Consider the following 12188-nt stretch of genomic DNA (forward strand, 5'->3'; position numbering starts at 1 on the left):
TGGAGAATATTCCTTCTTCCTCTGTTTTTGAAACTGTGAAGGGTTGGTAGTAATTCCTGTCTGCAGACACATACCAACAGATGTTTAGTTGGATATAATATGCCATAACTCAGAAAAGAGACTGATAAATACCTGAGCTAGATGTGGAGGTTTGTAGGAGAGATAAGAAGGGGGCAAGAACAGGTGTGAAGGGGACCTAGTAGAGGAGGCCCACAGCCAGGCAGATGAGATTGTGAGAGGGAAGCAGAGGCAAAAAAAAAAAGACAAAAGGAGGTTTTACAATGGAGACCAAAAGCACAGGGCCTTGGTAACGTAGAGGCCGGTGACCTTGGCTAGACCCGTGGGAAGGATGAAGCCAGTCTTCTGTGGATTGAAGGCAGGATTGGGACGCATGCAGTAGAACCCCTTGGAACATCTGCTTTTCTGAAGAAAGATTTCCTGTTTTTAGGCCTTTTTGAGATTGAACTTGAAACCTCAGACAGGCCAGCCCTTTTTAGAACAAGATGGCCTGCTTGGACCGATCCTTTAATTCTAGAAACATAGATGTCTCTGTTACTTTTGGGAGATGTGGGGGTCCTTGGGGTAACTGAAAAGACAGCAAGAAGAGGCTCACTTGAGTTTTGGTTTTGCTGATAGTGTTTATTCTGAGAACTCCTCCCAGAATAAATTCCCATTAGGCAAGGAGGCAGCCTCAAAAAGCTCTTGTGGAAAAATAAGGCTCTGGCTTTTCCTCAGATGGAAGGGGAAATCTGGTACTGTAAGTTCCTCCAACAAAGGTTGGTACCACTATTGCTCTCCAAAACTAGGGGAGCTGTCACCTGACCAGACCTGGCAAGACAGGGTAGAGAGCAGAGGAAGGGGCTCTTTCAACTGCTCTCCTGCCTCATCCCCAAGTCTTAGTTTCACTGAGAAGAAAACCACAGATGCAGACACTGATAGGAGGCTGGGCATACCACAGGGCTACACTGCTGTGGGACCAAGGTAATCAAGGAGGGGGTGGTGAACTTCAGGCTAGCTCAGGAGTTACCTGCTCTGATGGCTTCCTTGCACTGGACAAGAATAAAGCTGTTTAAGGTAAGATCTTAAGGAAGAATCTAGACCCTATCACTATCAGTGTTCAGTCCTGGATGATCGTCCAACTCAACATTCCCTAGGAAGAGCCAGCATCAAGCCATACCTCTTACCTTCCTGCCTGCCATTCAGTGTGGTAAGAGAAAGAACTGGCCAAGCAGAGCACTGAAGAGGGTGTCCAAGAGGGCTATGTCCATCTGTACCCCCATAAACCTGATCATTTCAGTGTCTGGAGCTTGGATGATACCTGACCCTATTGTGTTTCTTCCAAAAATCCAAGCCATCTCCCTACCCCCACTTACCTCTTGAAGGGCTCACTCCTGGTCTCTACTTCCTGAGGCAACTCTGGGCCCCCAATGGAGAAGCGATGTGCAGACCAACTCCTACCAATGCCAACTCTGAGTTGTGCCTATGCTGCCTAGGACCTGGTGCTTCTGGCCCTGATATTCTTTTCCTTCCTCCCTCCCTCCCTCCCTCCCTCCCTCCCTCCCTTCCTTCCTTCCTTCCTTCCTTCCTTCCTTTCTTCCTTCCTTCCTTCCTTCCTTCCTTCCTTCCTTCCTTCCTTCCTTCCTTCCTTTCTTCCTTTCTTTCTTTCTTCCTTTCTTCCTTTCTTCCTTTCTTCCTTTTTGGTCAGTTGTGGGGCCTGAACTCTGCTCTTCAGCTCTAGGCTAGCGCTCTACCACTTGGACCACAGTGCCACTTCTGGCTTTTTCTGCTTATGTATGTAGTGCTGAAGAATTGAACCCAAGGTCTCATGCATGCAAGGCAAGCACTCTACCACTGAGCCACCTTCCCAGCCCCTGATATTTCTTCTTTGGCAGGCAAGATCGATGTGACCATGCTGCAGAAACATAAACTGGGGCCCAAGACAAAGAGATTCAGTCCATTTATTCAGGTATGGAGGCTGCTTAGCAAATGTGACCTGATGTAGGGCTCATCAGGGTTTCCACTCAATCACGTCGAGGGCAATACTGGCTGCCCACTGTATGTTCTCATTCTTCTCTGTCTCAAGCGCACGGAAGACTGGTACATGAACCTGTAGTAACTTGCGGCCCTCGGGGGCCTCCGCCAGCATGGTGAGGGCCTTGGTGGCATTCAGGCGCACTTTGGTGCTAAGTTCTGGGTCCAGCAGCTCCAGAAGTGGGGGGATAGCATCCGCGTCCAGTGCTGCATACTTCCCTGTAAGCAAGGGGTTTGCTAACCAGCCTCTCCCAGGACCACTTCTCCCTGCCCTCATGCTTTGGTGCAGTCTCAAGGGGAAGCACCCTCCCATACCCACTCAGCTTCTCCCGCCCTACCTCTCTTGCACTCTACTGCTGTCAGGCTGCGCCCCTTCCCTTCTGCCCTTCTAGCCCCTAAGTAGCCTCTCCTCACCCACCCTGTCCTAAAATTCGTTCTCCTCAAGAAATACAAATGGTCTTATTAAAATGGAAAACCAATTGGTCATGTGGCAAATCCTTCTTGAGCAACCACTCTTCATAGGTGTAATTTAGTGATAGAAGCCTAGACTGAAATATTCAGGACCCTAGGTCTGATCCCCAGGATAATACAAAATAAACCAAAACAACAACAATCTCATGGTGCCAGTCTGCAGGGAACACAGACTTTAATTTGTATAGGAGACACTTTCCTGAACTCTCCACCAGCTCTTCTTTCCTCTGTGTGTGTGTGTGTGTGTGTGTGTGTGTGTGTGCGTGCGTGCGTGCACGCACATGTGCACACATGTCTAACACTCTATCTCTATCTTGATCCTCAAACCCTTCCTAGAGGAGGCTTTTCCCCTGTCATGTTCCCCACCCAGTACTGAATTTCTCTGCATCCATTGTCTCTCATGCCAAGTGAGACACCTCAGACCTCTGGGTTCCCACTATCCAGCTCATGGCCAGATACACGGCAGGGCTCACAGACCTTCAGCAAAAGTACCAATAGGAAAATATGTGGCTCATTTCTCTAGGTTCTGGCTTTGGCATCTCTGGCCATTGCTTGAGCCCCCACAGGCCCCTGGCTATTCGAGCAGTTTCCATCACAAGAATCCTGAGGTGCTCCAAGATGAAGACACAGGGAATGACTCGCTCCCTGTGTACTCAACCTCCTCTCTATACAACAGAAAGGTGAGCTGTGGACTCGAAGATCCAATTCTCTCAAAAGTTCCATCATTAAGGTACAGTGAGAAGTTTCCAACAGAATCTGTCTTTGAGAGGCTTTGCAGCATGCCCATTACAAATCTGAGACTCAGAGAGTCCTCCATGGTATACAAAGAAAGCACAGTGCACAGCATTGGTACAGGTGAGTTTGGGCCAGCCAAGAAGATCAGACAACTTTAGAAGGTCTTGGTATGGAAAGCTAATCCTCACCCAATTTAAGAAAAATAAATTATGATTAAGAAATACCACAGAAGACTAGACAAGACAAAAAGAGAAGATCCATTTCAATATAAAATCTGGATATGGTGGCACCTTCTGCGGTCACAGCTACAGGGAAAGAATAAGTAGGAGAATTGGAGTCCAGGCTATCCCAGACCTCAGAAAAACACAAGATCCTACCTGAAAAATAAATTTAAAAATAGCTGGGAGAGTTTCTCAAATGGTAAGAGTAGCTATCTAGCAAGCCTGAGACCCTGTATAGTATATATTTAGTTGTTCATTTGTAAAAAATAAATAATCTGGAGGAAGGGAGAGAGAGGAGGGATGGAGAGAAGGAGGGAGGGATCATCTAGTCAAGGGTTTGTTCTGAATCCCTGATGAACAGAATCATGGACCAAGGCTCACAAAGGGCCTGAATCTGAAGTGGGAATTCCAGGCCCAGTGAACAGCCTGGTGTGAAGAGAGGCATCTTAAAATGAGTGACTAGTGAGGGGGCCACAGGCACCCTGCAGTATCCAGGAAGAAGAGAGAAGGCTGGGTTTTAGACAAAATCTCAAAAAGGCTTCAGTGATAGGCCAAGAGAGAGACTTTGATGGAGCCTCTAGGGTGTAGATCTGGGATAACAGTTGGCTCTTGAGCATGGGAGGGATGAGTTTTATAAAGCTTTGTGGCTGATGGGAGACTCCCAAATGGACCCACTCCCACTTAGGGATCCTGGTGTGGCCTTACCTTCTGTGGTCACTGTAGCATACATCAAGGCCCCTGCAGCGTTGGCTCTCACCTCCATGCTGATGTCTTTTAGCCGATGCACCAGGATGGGGATGACATCATACTTCCACACCTGGTTCTTCCCCTCCAAAGGGATGCTGGGACAGAGAGAGGACAGCTAGGGGCTCTGCTTTGGGAAGGAAGATGGTCAGGCCTAAGATTGCCCCACTGCCCACAAAAGGAAAGGACCTAGGTTGGGACTGCCCTTTGTAGCCCAGAACTAGCCATGGCCAGAGCACCAGGGCACAAAGGAACAGAGGTGTGAGCTGCTAGTGAAGGTGAGATCAAGGGACTAGGAGGCAAAGGGACCTTGCCCCATTCCATCACTCAAAGAAGAAACAAGACAGGTTCTTCTTGGTTCCAAAATGTAGGGTGTAAACCACAGCAAGGCCCATTTGATACTAGCAAGTCAGCTAGTAAAAACCAGGCAGTGAGCAGCCCAGTGCTGGGCAACTGGAAGTGGGAACTTAAACAAGGTGACTTTTAAGTCACTTCTCACTCTAGCATTGTAAGAAGCTGTGAAAAGAAGGTAGACTTCCTAATATTTCCCTCTAGGAGAGGGCCAACACTGTCCTCTTAAAAGGCTTTCTGGGCCAGGGAACAGTGCCCACAAGCCCCATGGGAATGCTGCAGTACATACTCATTCCAAGGATTGGAATTGCAAGGAATGCAATCATTGCAAGGATTCCTCCTTCACCTTACTGATCAACCTTTCCAAAATCTCAGTTCCCAGACAACTCTGTTTTGTAAAACCCAACATTTCAAAGGCATATGTGTTCCATAGGAACACTGGAAAACAGGCTTAGCAGCCATTCACTGTGAAGCAGTGAGGCTGTTAGGACTTTCTGCTCAGTGGACCTTACCCCTAGGTCACTTGATGAAGGATGCAGAACCCTGGGCCCACCTGCAGGAATTCTCCTGGTTCACTTATGTATCACGTATGAGCTAGGCATCTAGCAAGTGGCATTTGGCCCTATGCAGATACTGAGCCAGGAGCAGGGCTTCTCCCTCTTGACCCTATTGACATTTGGGGCCATATATTCCATGGTCTGTAGCAGTGACAAAGCCAAGGCCTGTCCTCAGGTAGCATACTATGTGGGTAACACACAAAATGGTAATAGTGGTAAAACACAAGCCGGGTGAAGGGGTTCCAGGGGTGCTAGAGAGAGGTTACTCTCTCCAGGCCACTCCTGGAAAACCTGGTTGGAAAAGGTCCTCTAGGCAAAGACCTGAAGGATGAATGGTCTGGGCTAAAGCCTGGAAATATGTATTCTGACAACACACAAACACAAATGCATGCGTGCGTGTACACACACACACACATACACACACACACAAACACACACACACACACACACACACACACACACATACCTCCAGCAAGAATCATAACTGATAGAAGACAAAGACTTAGAGCTATGACTAAGGGGATACAGACAAAGCAGGGGGGCTCTGGGAGTTGGTCATAAGCTGTCATAGGAATGAAAGGTCTGGTGTTCACAGGCCAGGATTCAGATCATGATCCCATGTGGCCTCCAGCAAGCTACTAGATCTTATACCTCAGTTTTCTCCCCTTAAAAGGGAGCCATTCCTCTTACCTGTCTAAGTGTCTACATGTACAACTTGTAGACAACTTCTGGCACACTATGGTTACTTAGTGGCCAGAGTGGCCAGAATGTCATTATTAGCACTGGAGTTTTCTTTCCCTTCCTCATGAAAGGAGGTGACCAACTGTCTGGGTTAGTCCAGGAATGGGGTAGGGAATGGGTCACTGGTATAGAGGACACTGTTGGGCCAAAGGAGAAAATGGTCACACTAGTAGAAAAGCCCATATTACATCCCAGCACCCTCTTCTCTCCAGGACACAAGGAAGCCAGGACACAAGGACAGAGGCTTTTGGCCTCTGGGGCAGCCCTAGCTGGAAAAAAGACCTGCTGCTGGCCTGTTGTTGGGCCAGTGGCGGCTTAGGTGCCCTCTCTGGAGCTTAGTGGAAGCCCAAGAGAATAGCTGCTTTGTCCCACCAGGTCTCCTCACCTGATGGCCATGAGTGCTTCAGCAGCCTTGCTTCGGATGTTTTCATTAGGACTAAGGAGTTTCTCTTTGAAGCAGGGTACAGCGCGGCTGCCCAGTGCCTCTGTGGCATTTTCCTGCAGGCAGACTGCCAGTGTGTCCAAGATGAGCTCCTGAATATTTTCCTCCTCCCTCTGCAGCTTCCATACCAGTGCAGGGATCAGGCCACAGTTGACAATACCCTGGGCCCCTGCAGGACAGGAAATGGTACAAGGATGAGACCTTTCTCCTCCCCCAATGGTGATTGGCTGCACAGGTAGGGTAGAGGATTGGCAGGAGGACTTGGCAGGCAGTCCTGGTAACCAGGCTATCTGGCCACACACTGGAGGCTATGTATATAGCTGTGACTGGAGCTGAGGCTGAGAGATGAGCCTACAGGGGTCACAAAGGGCTCCAGCCTTTGGTTACCTGCATTTCAGGAGCATCAGCCCTATATAGGAGTGCAGTGGTCAGAGACGCAACGGCTCATTGCCTTAAGCCTAGGCACCTAGAGGCTCATGTGGATGAGAGATGTTGGGTCATCAATGGACTAAACTATGAATGAGTCAGGCACCAGGTTCATGTCAACAATCCTAGCTACTCAGGAGACTGAGATCTAAGGATTGATGGTTTGAAGCTAGCCCTAATAGGAAAGACCATGAGACTATTATCTCTAATTAACTATCCAAAAAAAAAAGCAAGAAGTAGAGCTGTGGCTCAAGTGGTAGAGCACTGATCTTGAGGGGGACAAAAAGTTTTAATGAGTCATTATTGAAAAAATGAGTCATTACTGAATGGGCTATTAGGAAGTAGGGGCCTAGCTGGAAGAAATAGATCACTGTATGCATGCCTTTGAAAGGTGCCCGCAGCCCATTTCTCCCCTCTTCTTTGTTTTTGTTTTAGTACCAGTACCAAGACTTGAACTCAGGGCCTTGAGGTCTTGGCTTTTTTGCTCAAGACTGGTGATTTACCACTTGAGACACACCACCACTTCAGGCTGTTTGTTTTGGTTTTGGTGGTTAATTGAACATAAAGAGTCTCTTGGATTTGTCTGCCTGGGCTGGATTTGAACCTCAGTCCTCAAATCTTAGTCTCCTAAGTAGCTAGCATTACAGACAAGAGCCACCAGTGCCCAGCTCTTTCTGTGACTTGCTCTCTCATTCTCTGGGTCTTTCCCTCTCTATGCTTATTGGCTACCATGAGTTCTGACCACCACTTCTAACACCCGTTATCTACCCAGAAATGTGGAGACAAATGACTATAGACTGAAATCTCTGAAACAATGATCCAAAGTAAATTTTTCCTCTTTTAGATTGATTCTCTGAAGCATTTTGTCATAGCAAGGAAAAACTTATCTTCTCTTCCCTTATAGTGTGTGTTTGGAGAGGGATGAGACCAATCTTCTTTCCCATTCAAACATGTTATAGATGTTGGAGATGTCATAGACTAGATGTCATAGATACCACAGAAAGGAGGAGTCCAATGGCACAGCTAGGGTACAGATACTAAGAGAAACACAGTAAAATAGACCCCATACAAAAGCTCTGCCCCAGGTCTAGGAAGTTGGCTCAGTGGTAGAGCGCTTGCCTTGCATGCCTGAGGCCCTGGGTTTGATTCCTCAGCACCACATAAGCAAAAAAGAAAAAACCCGGAAGTGGCGCTGTGACTCAAGTGGTAGAGCGCTAGCCTTGAGCTGAAGAGCTGAGGAACAGTGCCCAGGCCCAGAGTTCAGGTCCCATGACCGGACCCCCCCCCCAAAAAAAAGCTCTGCCCTGCTTACTTTGGCTCCCCTCCCTCATCCCTCCTGGGAAATGCCTCCATGGAGCCATCTAGAGAACCCACAGCCTGGCACAGACAGAATCCAGCGGGGCCCAGAATCTCTGAATAGCCTTTCTAGCCTTAGAGATGAGGAAGGAACAAGGGGCAGCCCTTGTACATGCCTCGCGACCCCTCTCCTCACTACTGCCCTATAGCTAGCCCTCTTTCTGTCTTCCCAGTAACCTATACTGCCCACTGAGAAGATGTATAGATGTGGTTATAGATGTATAACCACTGGGGGAGATGGCCACTAGCAAAAAAAACTCTCTCTTCCTTCTGCCCTCCCTAGCTAAATCCTCTAATTTACTCTAGAGAGACAAATAAACAGGTTAATTAGCCTAAAGGTCTCTGAGTGCCAATTAGCACTGGGGATTTCCTCTTTGAAGACATAACCTTAGCCTTCTTCCCTTACTCCCTGAGGACATCAAATGGCGGTGCCCAGGGCCAGGGGGTGAAGTGGCAGAGCAGGCTGTCCAACAATTCATACTGCGCCCCCCCCCGTGCTCCCTGACGCCCAGCTGCTTACTGTGGTCTCTGGTTGGAGCAGCTAGCTCTGCCCAGTTTCCTGTTGCTCCAAGTGTGTTAGGATTTGCTTTTTAAAATTTCATACCCACATGACTTTCTCACCTCTTTAATGGTTTTATTACTGTAATAAAGTCATCCAAATTAGCAAAGGGGACATATGTGTAAGGTTTTTTCCTTCTACTCCCCCCTCCCTGTCTCTCTCTTTCATGGGTATTTGTACCAGTACTGGCTTGAACTCAGGTCCCGAGTGCTATCCCTTAGATTTTTTGCTGGTACCCTACTACTTGAACCATAGCTCTACTTCTGACTTTTTACTGGTTTGTTGAAGATAAGAATTTCAAGAGAGAGGAGGCAACAATGCTTGATAAGAAATGTACTCATTACCTTGCCCATGTAATTGTAAACCCTCTGTATGGTATTTTCACAATTAAAAAAAAAAGAATCTCTGACCTCCCTTACGACCCAGTCATACCACTTCTAGGCATCTACCCTGAACAACAGGAACCAATATACAAGGACACGTGCACCTCCATGTTTATTGCAGCACTGTTCGCAATAGCTAGGATATGGAAACAACCTAGATGCCCCACCACAGATGAATGGATCCAAAAATTGTGGTATCTATACACAATGGAATATTATGCAGCCATTAGAAATGACAAAATAATGGCATTTGCAGGGAAATGGATGGAGCTAGAAGGAATCATGTTGAGCGAGGTAAGCCAAGAACGAAGAGACAAACAGTACATGGTCTCCCTGATAAGTGGATGATGAATCCAAAAGGTTAGGTGATATGACAAAACTAACAGGACTTAAGAAACAAAGAACTCCCACTCATCTGGTTGAACCACTACTAAATATCCCCATGCTGCTGATCACATATATGGTATATAACATATGAGCACCGTTATATATTACAGACTGTGATAGACAATTTGCTCCAGGAAAGTTAGAATGAACTTGTGACTTTAAATGAGCATCATTATTCCACAATACTGTGAATTTCTGGAAATTAAGTAATCACTTAATCACGATCAAAAAAAAAAAAAAAAAGAACCTTGGGGAAGGGAGGGAGGGAGGGGATGGTAGGGGGAAAACAATGGAGGGGGTAACAATGTTCAAGAGGAAGTGGAAGTGTACTCATTACCTCACTCATGTAACTGTAACCCTCTGTATAGTATCTCTACAATAAAAAAAATTAAAAAAAAAAAAAAAAAAAAAAGAATCTCAAGAGAGTTTTCTGCCTGGGCTGGCTTTGAACTCAGCCTCCTGAGTATGTAGGATAACAAGCATGTGTACCCAGTACCTATCTGATGTGTGGGTTTTGTACCTCATCCCAAAAAAGTTTTCATGTCCAGATTTCCAAATAAGCCTGGGTTGATTCTTGAAAGTGTCCTCTTCAAGCTGTGTGACCTTGGACCAGGTACCTAACGTCTCTGAGTCTAGTTTTCTTAAGCACTGAAATGAGCACAATGGCAGAGGGTGAACAAGAAGAATGGAACTGGAGCCTGATTAGAATCTCTCTAAGCTTCCCAGGAAATATCAGCACAGGTACTGTTGCTTAAACTGCCAGGAACTGATGTCTGAGTTGAGATGGCCACAGGCTGGGGAAAGAACAAAAAATGGTAGTTGAGATGAAAAAGATCAAAATATTGGAGGTGATTATCTCTCCTGCTCTGCTCCCCCTTGGTGAGGAAATCCAGGCCCAGAGAAGAAGCTCGAATGTCCAAGTTAGCACAGCAGATGGAGACAAAACTAGGGTCCTCAGCTACTCAGTTTGTGTCTTGAGCATCTGTCTCAGGGACCTTCTCCTAGAAATACTCAGCAACAGGACCTGGGTTCATTTTGAGACAGAGGGAGAAAATTAAAAATAAAACGCGTGCCGGGTGTGCCTTTCTGCTCGCTCACTTTGCTTCTCTTCAGCTAAAAGGAGAGTGGCGGGCCTGGCTATTTATAACTAACCCAGATCCACAATTGCTTGTTCATGTAGGGGCAGGGCCCATGGACCCCAAGGAAACAACACATACGAACCCATCCAGCTGCTGCAGATGAGAGGAAGTGAGGTTTGGGAGCAGGCAACAGAGAGGGACCAGCTAGGATGGGGTGGCAATGTGCAGGCAAGACCCTGGACACTGAATAATCACAGCAGTTTGATTTCCCATTCTACACTGGGGGAGTAAGAAGTTGAGTGGGAGAATCAGTTGGGTCAAGCATTACAGAACTGATTGTCACACTGATAGAGAAGGAAATCCAGGGTCATGAGGGCTCTGGAAGTGCCAGAAGAAAGGCCCAGGAAAGTGTGGCCACAGTGAAGTATAGTCCAGAAGGGCAAACAGTGGGAAAGACAAAGGTGTGTGTTTGGAAGGAACAGGAGGAAAGGGAGCTTGACTAGATGTGAGGGATGGCAGATGCCCATAGCATGGAGTCACCTGCAACCAATGTTTGATCATTTTGTGAGAGCGCAGGGGTCGGCCTGCTGTTCCTGATGAGTCAGGAGGCTTCCAATGGGCATTCTTTTTCTTGCTACTATATAAAGCCCTAGCCATTGTCTCCTAGGTTCTGGTACCAGTCCTGACCCAAGATCCTTCCTGACTCACTAAAGTTCCATCCTTGCTCCCTATCCTCTCCTACCTTCTCTCCCCCCAGTGCTGCCACCTGGCACATTTGGTGTCCCTATAATCCCATGGCCAGAGCAGGCTTTATGCTGAACTCGACCTCGGACAGGCTTTTCTACTTTTCCTTAATTTTTTTAGACTAATTGATACTTTCGTATTTGATTATTCCCTGAGTAGAGCTCACATGGTCTGTGAGACCATGCCAGAAACAATATGAAACAAAAGCTTGCTGTCCATCTTCTCAAATTTCAAAAGCTCATCTTAAAATTTTCCAGGGGTGTCTGGTGCCGATGGCTCATAGCTGTAATACTAACTACTCAGGAAGCTAAGATATAAGGATCTTAGTTCAAAGCCTGGGCAAGGAAACTTATCTACAATTAACCACCCAAAAGCTGGAAGTAGAGCTGTGGCTCAAGGTGTAGAGTGCTAGCCAAGAGGGAAAAGGCTAAGGGATAGCCCAGGCCCTGAGTTCAAGCACCAGTACTAGCACGAAAGACACATAGAAATAAAGAATGGGGGAGGTGAAAAGAAAAATCTGTAGTGGTTCTTAAGTCAACCATCTAACTGAAAGGCCACCAGTCAGGGATGACTATCCTTATTCCCAGTATTGGTGCAAGCTTGAGCACCAATGTGCCTGAGCTGGTCTGGAACATCTTGGAACTTACTTCTCTTCAACCTCCTTTCACTAGTTATCTCCAGTCCTACTGTGACCTCAAGGCAAGCATCTCTTCCTTAAGAAAGCTGACCCCAGTGCTCAGTGTTCCCCTTGCCATTGCCTGAAGAGCCTTGGTGGGTCCCATCCAACAGCCAGCCCCATAGGGCTATAATGCAAATTACTGTTCTTTCCACACCTGCTTTAGAATCACAAGGCCTATCAGGAAGAGGCAAGGTGTAAATCCTAGAACTCTGTGCCACAAGGAAGAGGCTGATAATAAATAATTGTCATATGAATGAATATAATCTTTAATTTACTACCAGT

General features: G+C 46.9%; 1 protein-coding gene across 4 annotated transcripts in view; it reads right to left on the reverse strand.

Annotated features, from left to right (window-relative positions):
- Positions 1–1953: 1953 nt before the first annotated feature.
- The window catches only part of Rsph14 (radial spoke head 14 homolog), a 78859-nt gene continuing 68624 nt past the window's right edge, over positions 1954–12188 (reverse strand). For all 4 annotated transcript variants that reach the window (XM_069994403.1, XM_069994405.1, XM_069994407.1 and 1 more), the window contains 3 exons: positions 6237–6462; positions 4164–4300; positions 1954–2250 (listed from right to left, as the gene is read on the reverse strand). In XM_069994403.1, the coding sequence (XP_069850504.1) occupies positions 2009–2250; positions 4164–4300; positions 6237–6462 (605 nt within the window). In that variant the 3' untranslated portion in view covers positions 1954–2008. The remainder of the gene's footprint in view (positions 2251–4163; positions 4301–6236; positions 6463–12188) is intronic.

The sequence above is a fragment of the Dipodomys merriami genome, unplaced genomic scaffold (genome assembly GCF_024711535.1).
Source record: "Dipodomys merriami isolate MVZ:Mamm:240054 unplaced genomic scaffold, mDipMer1.0.p SCAF_45, whole genome shotgun sequence".
Lineage (NCBI taxonomy): Eukaryota > Metazoa > Chordata > Mammalia > Rodentia > Heteromyidae > Dipodomys > Dipodomys merriami.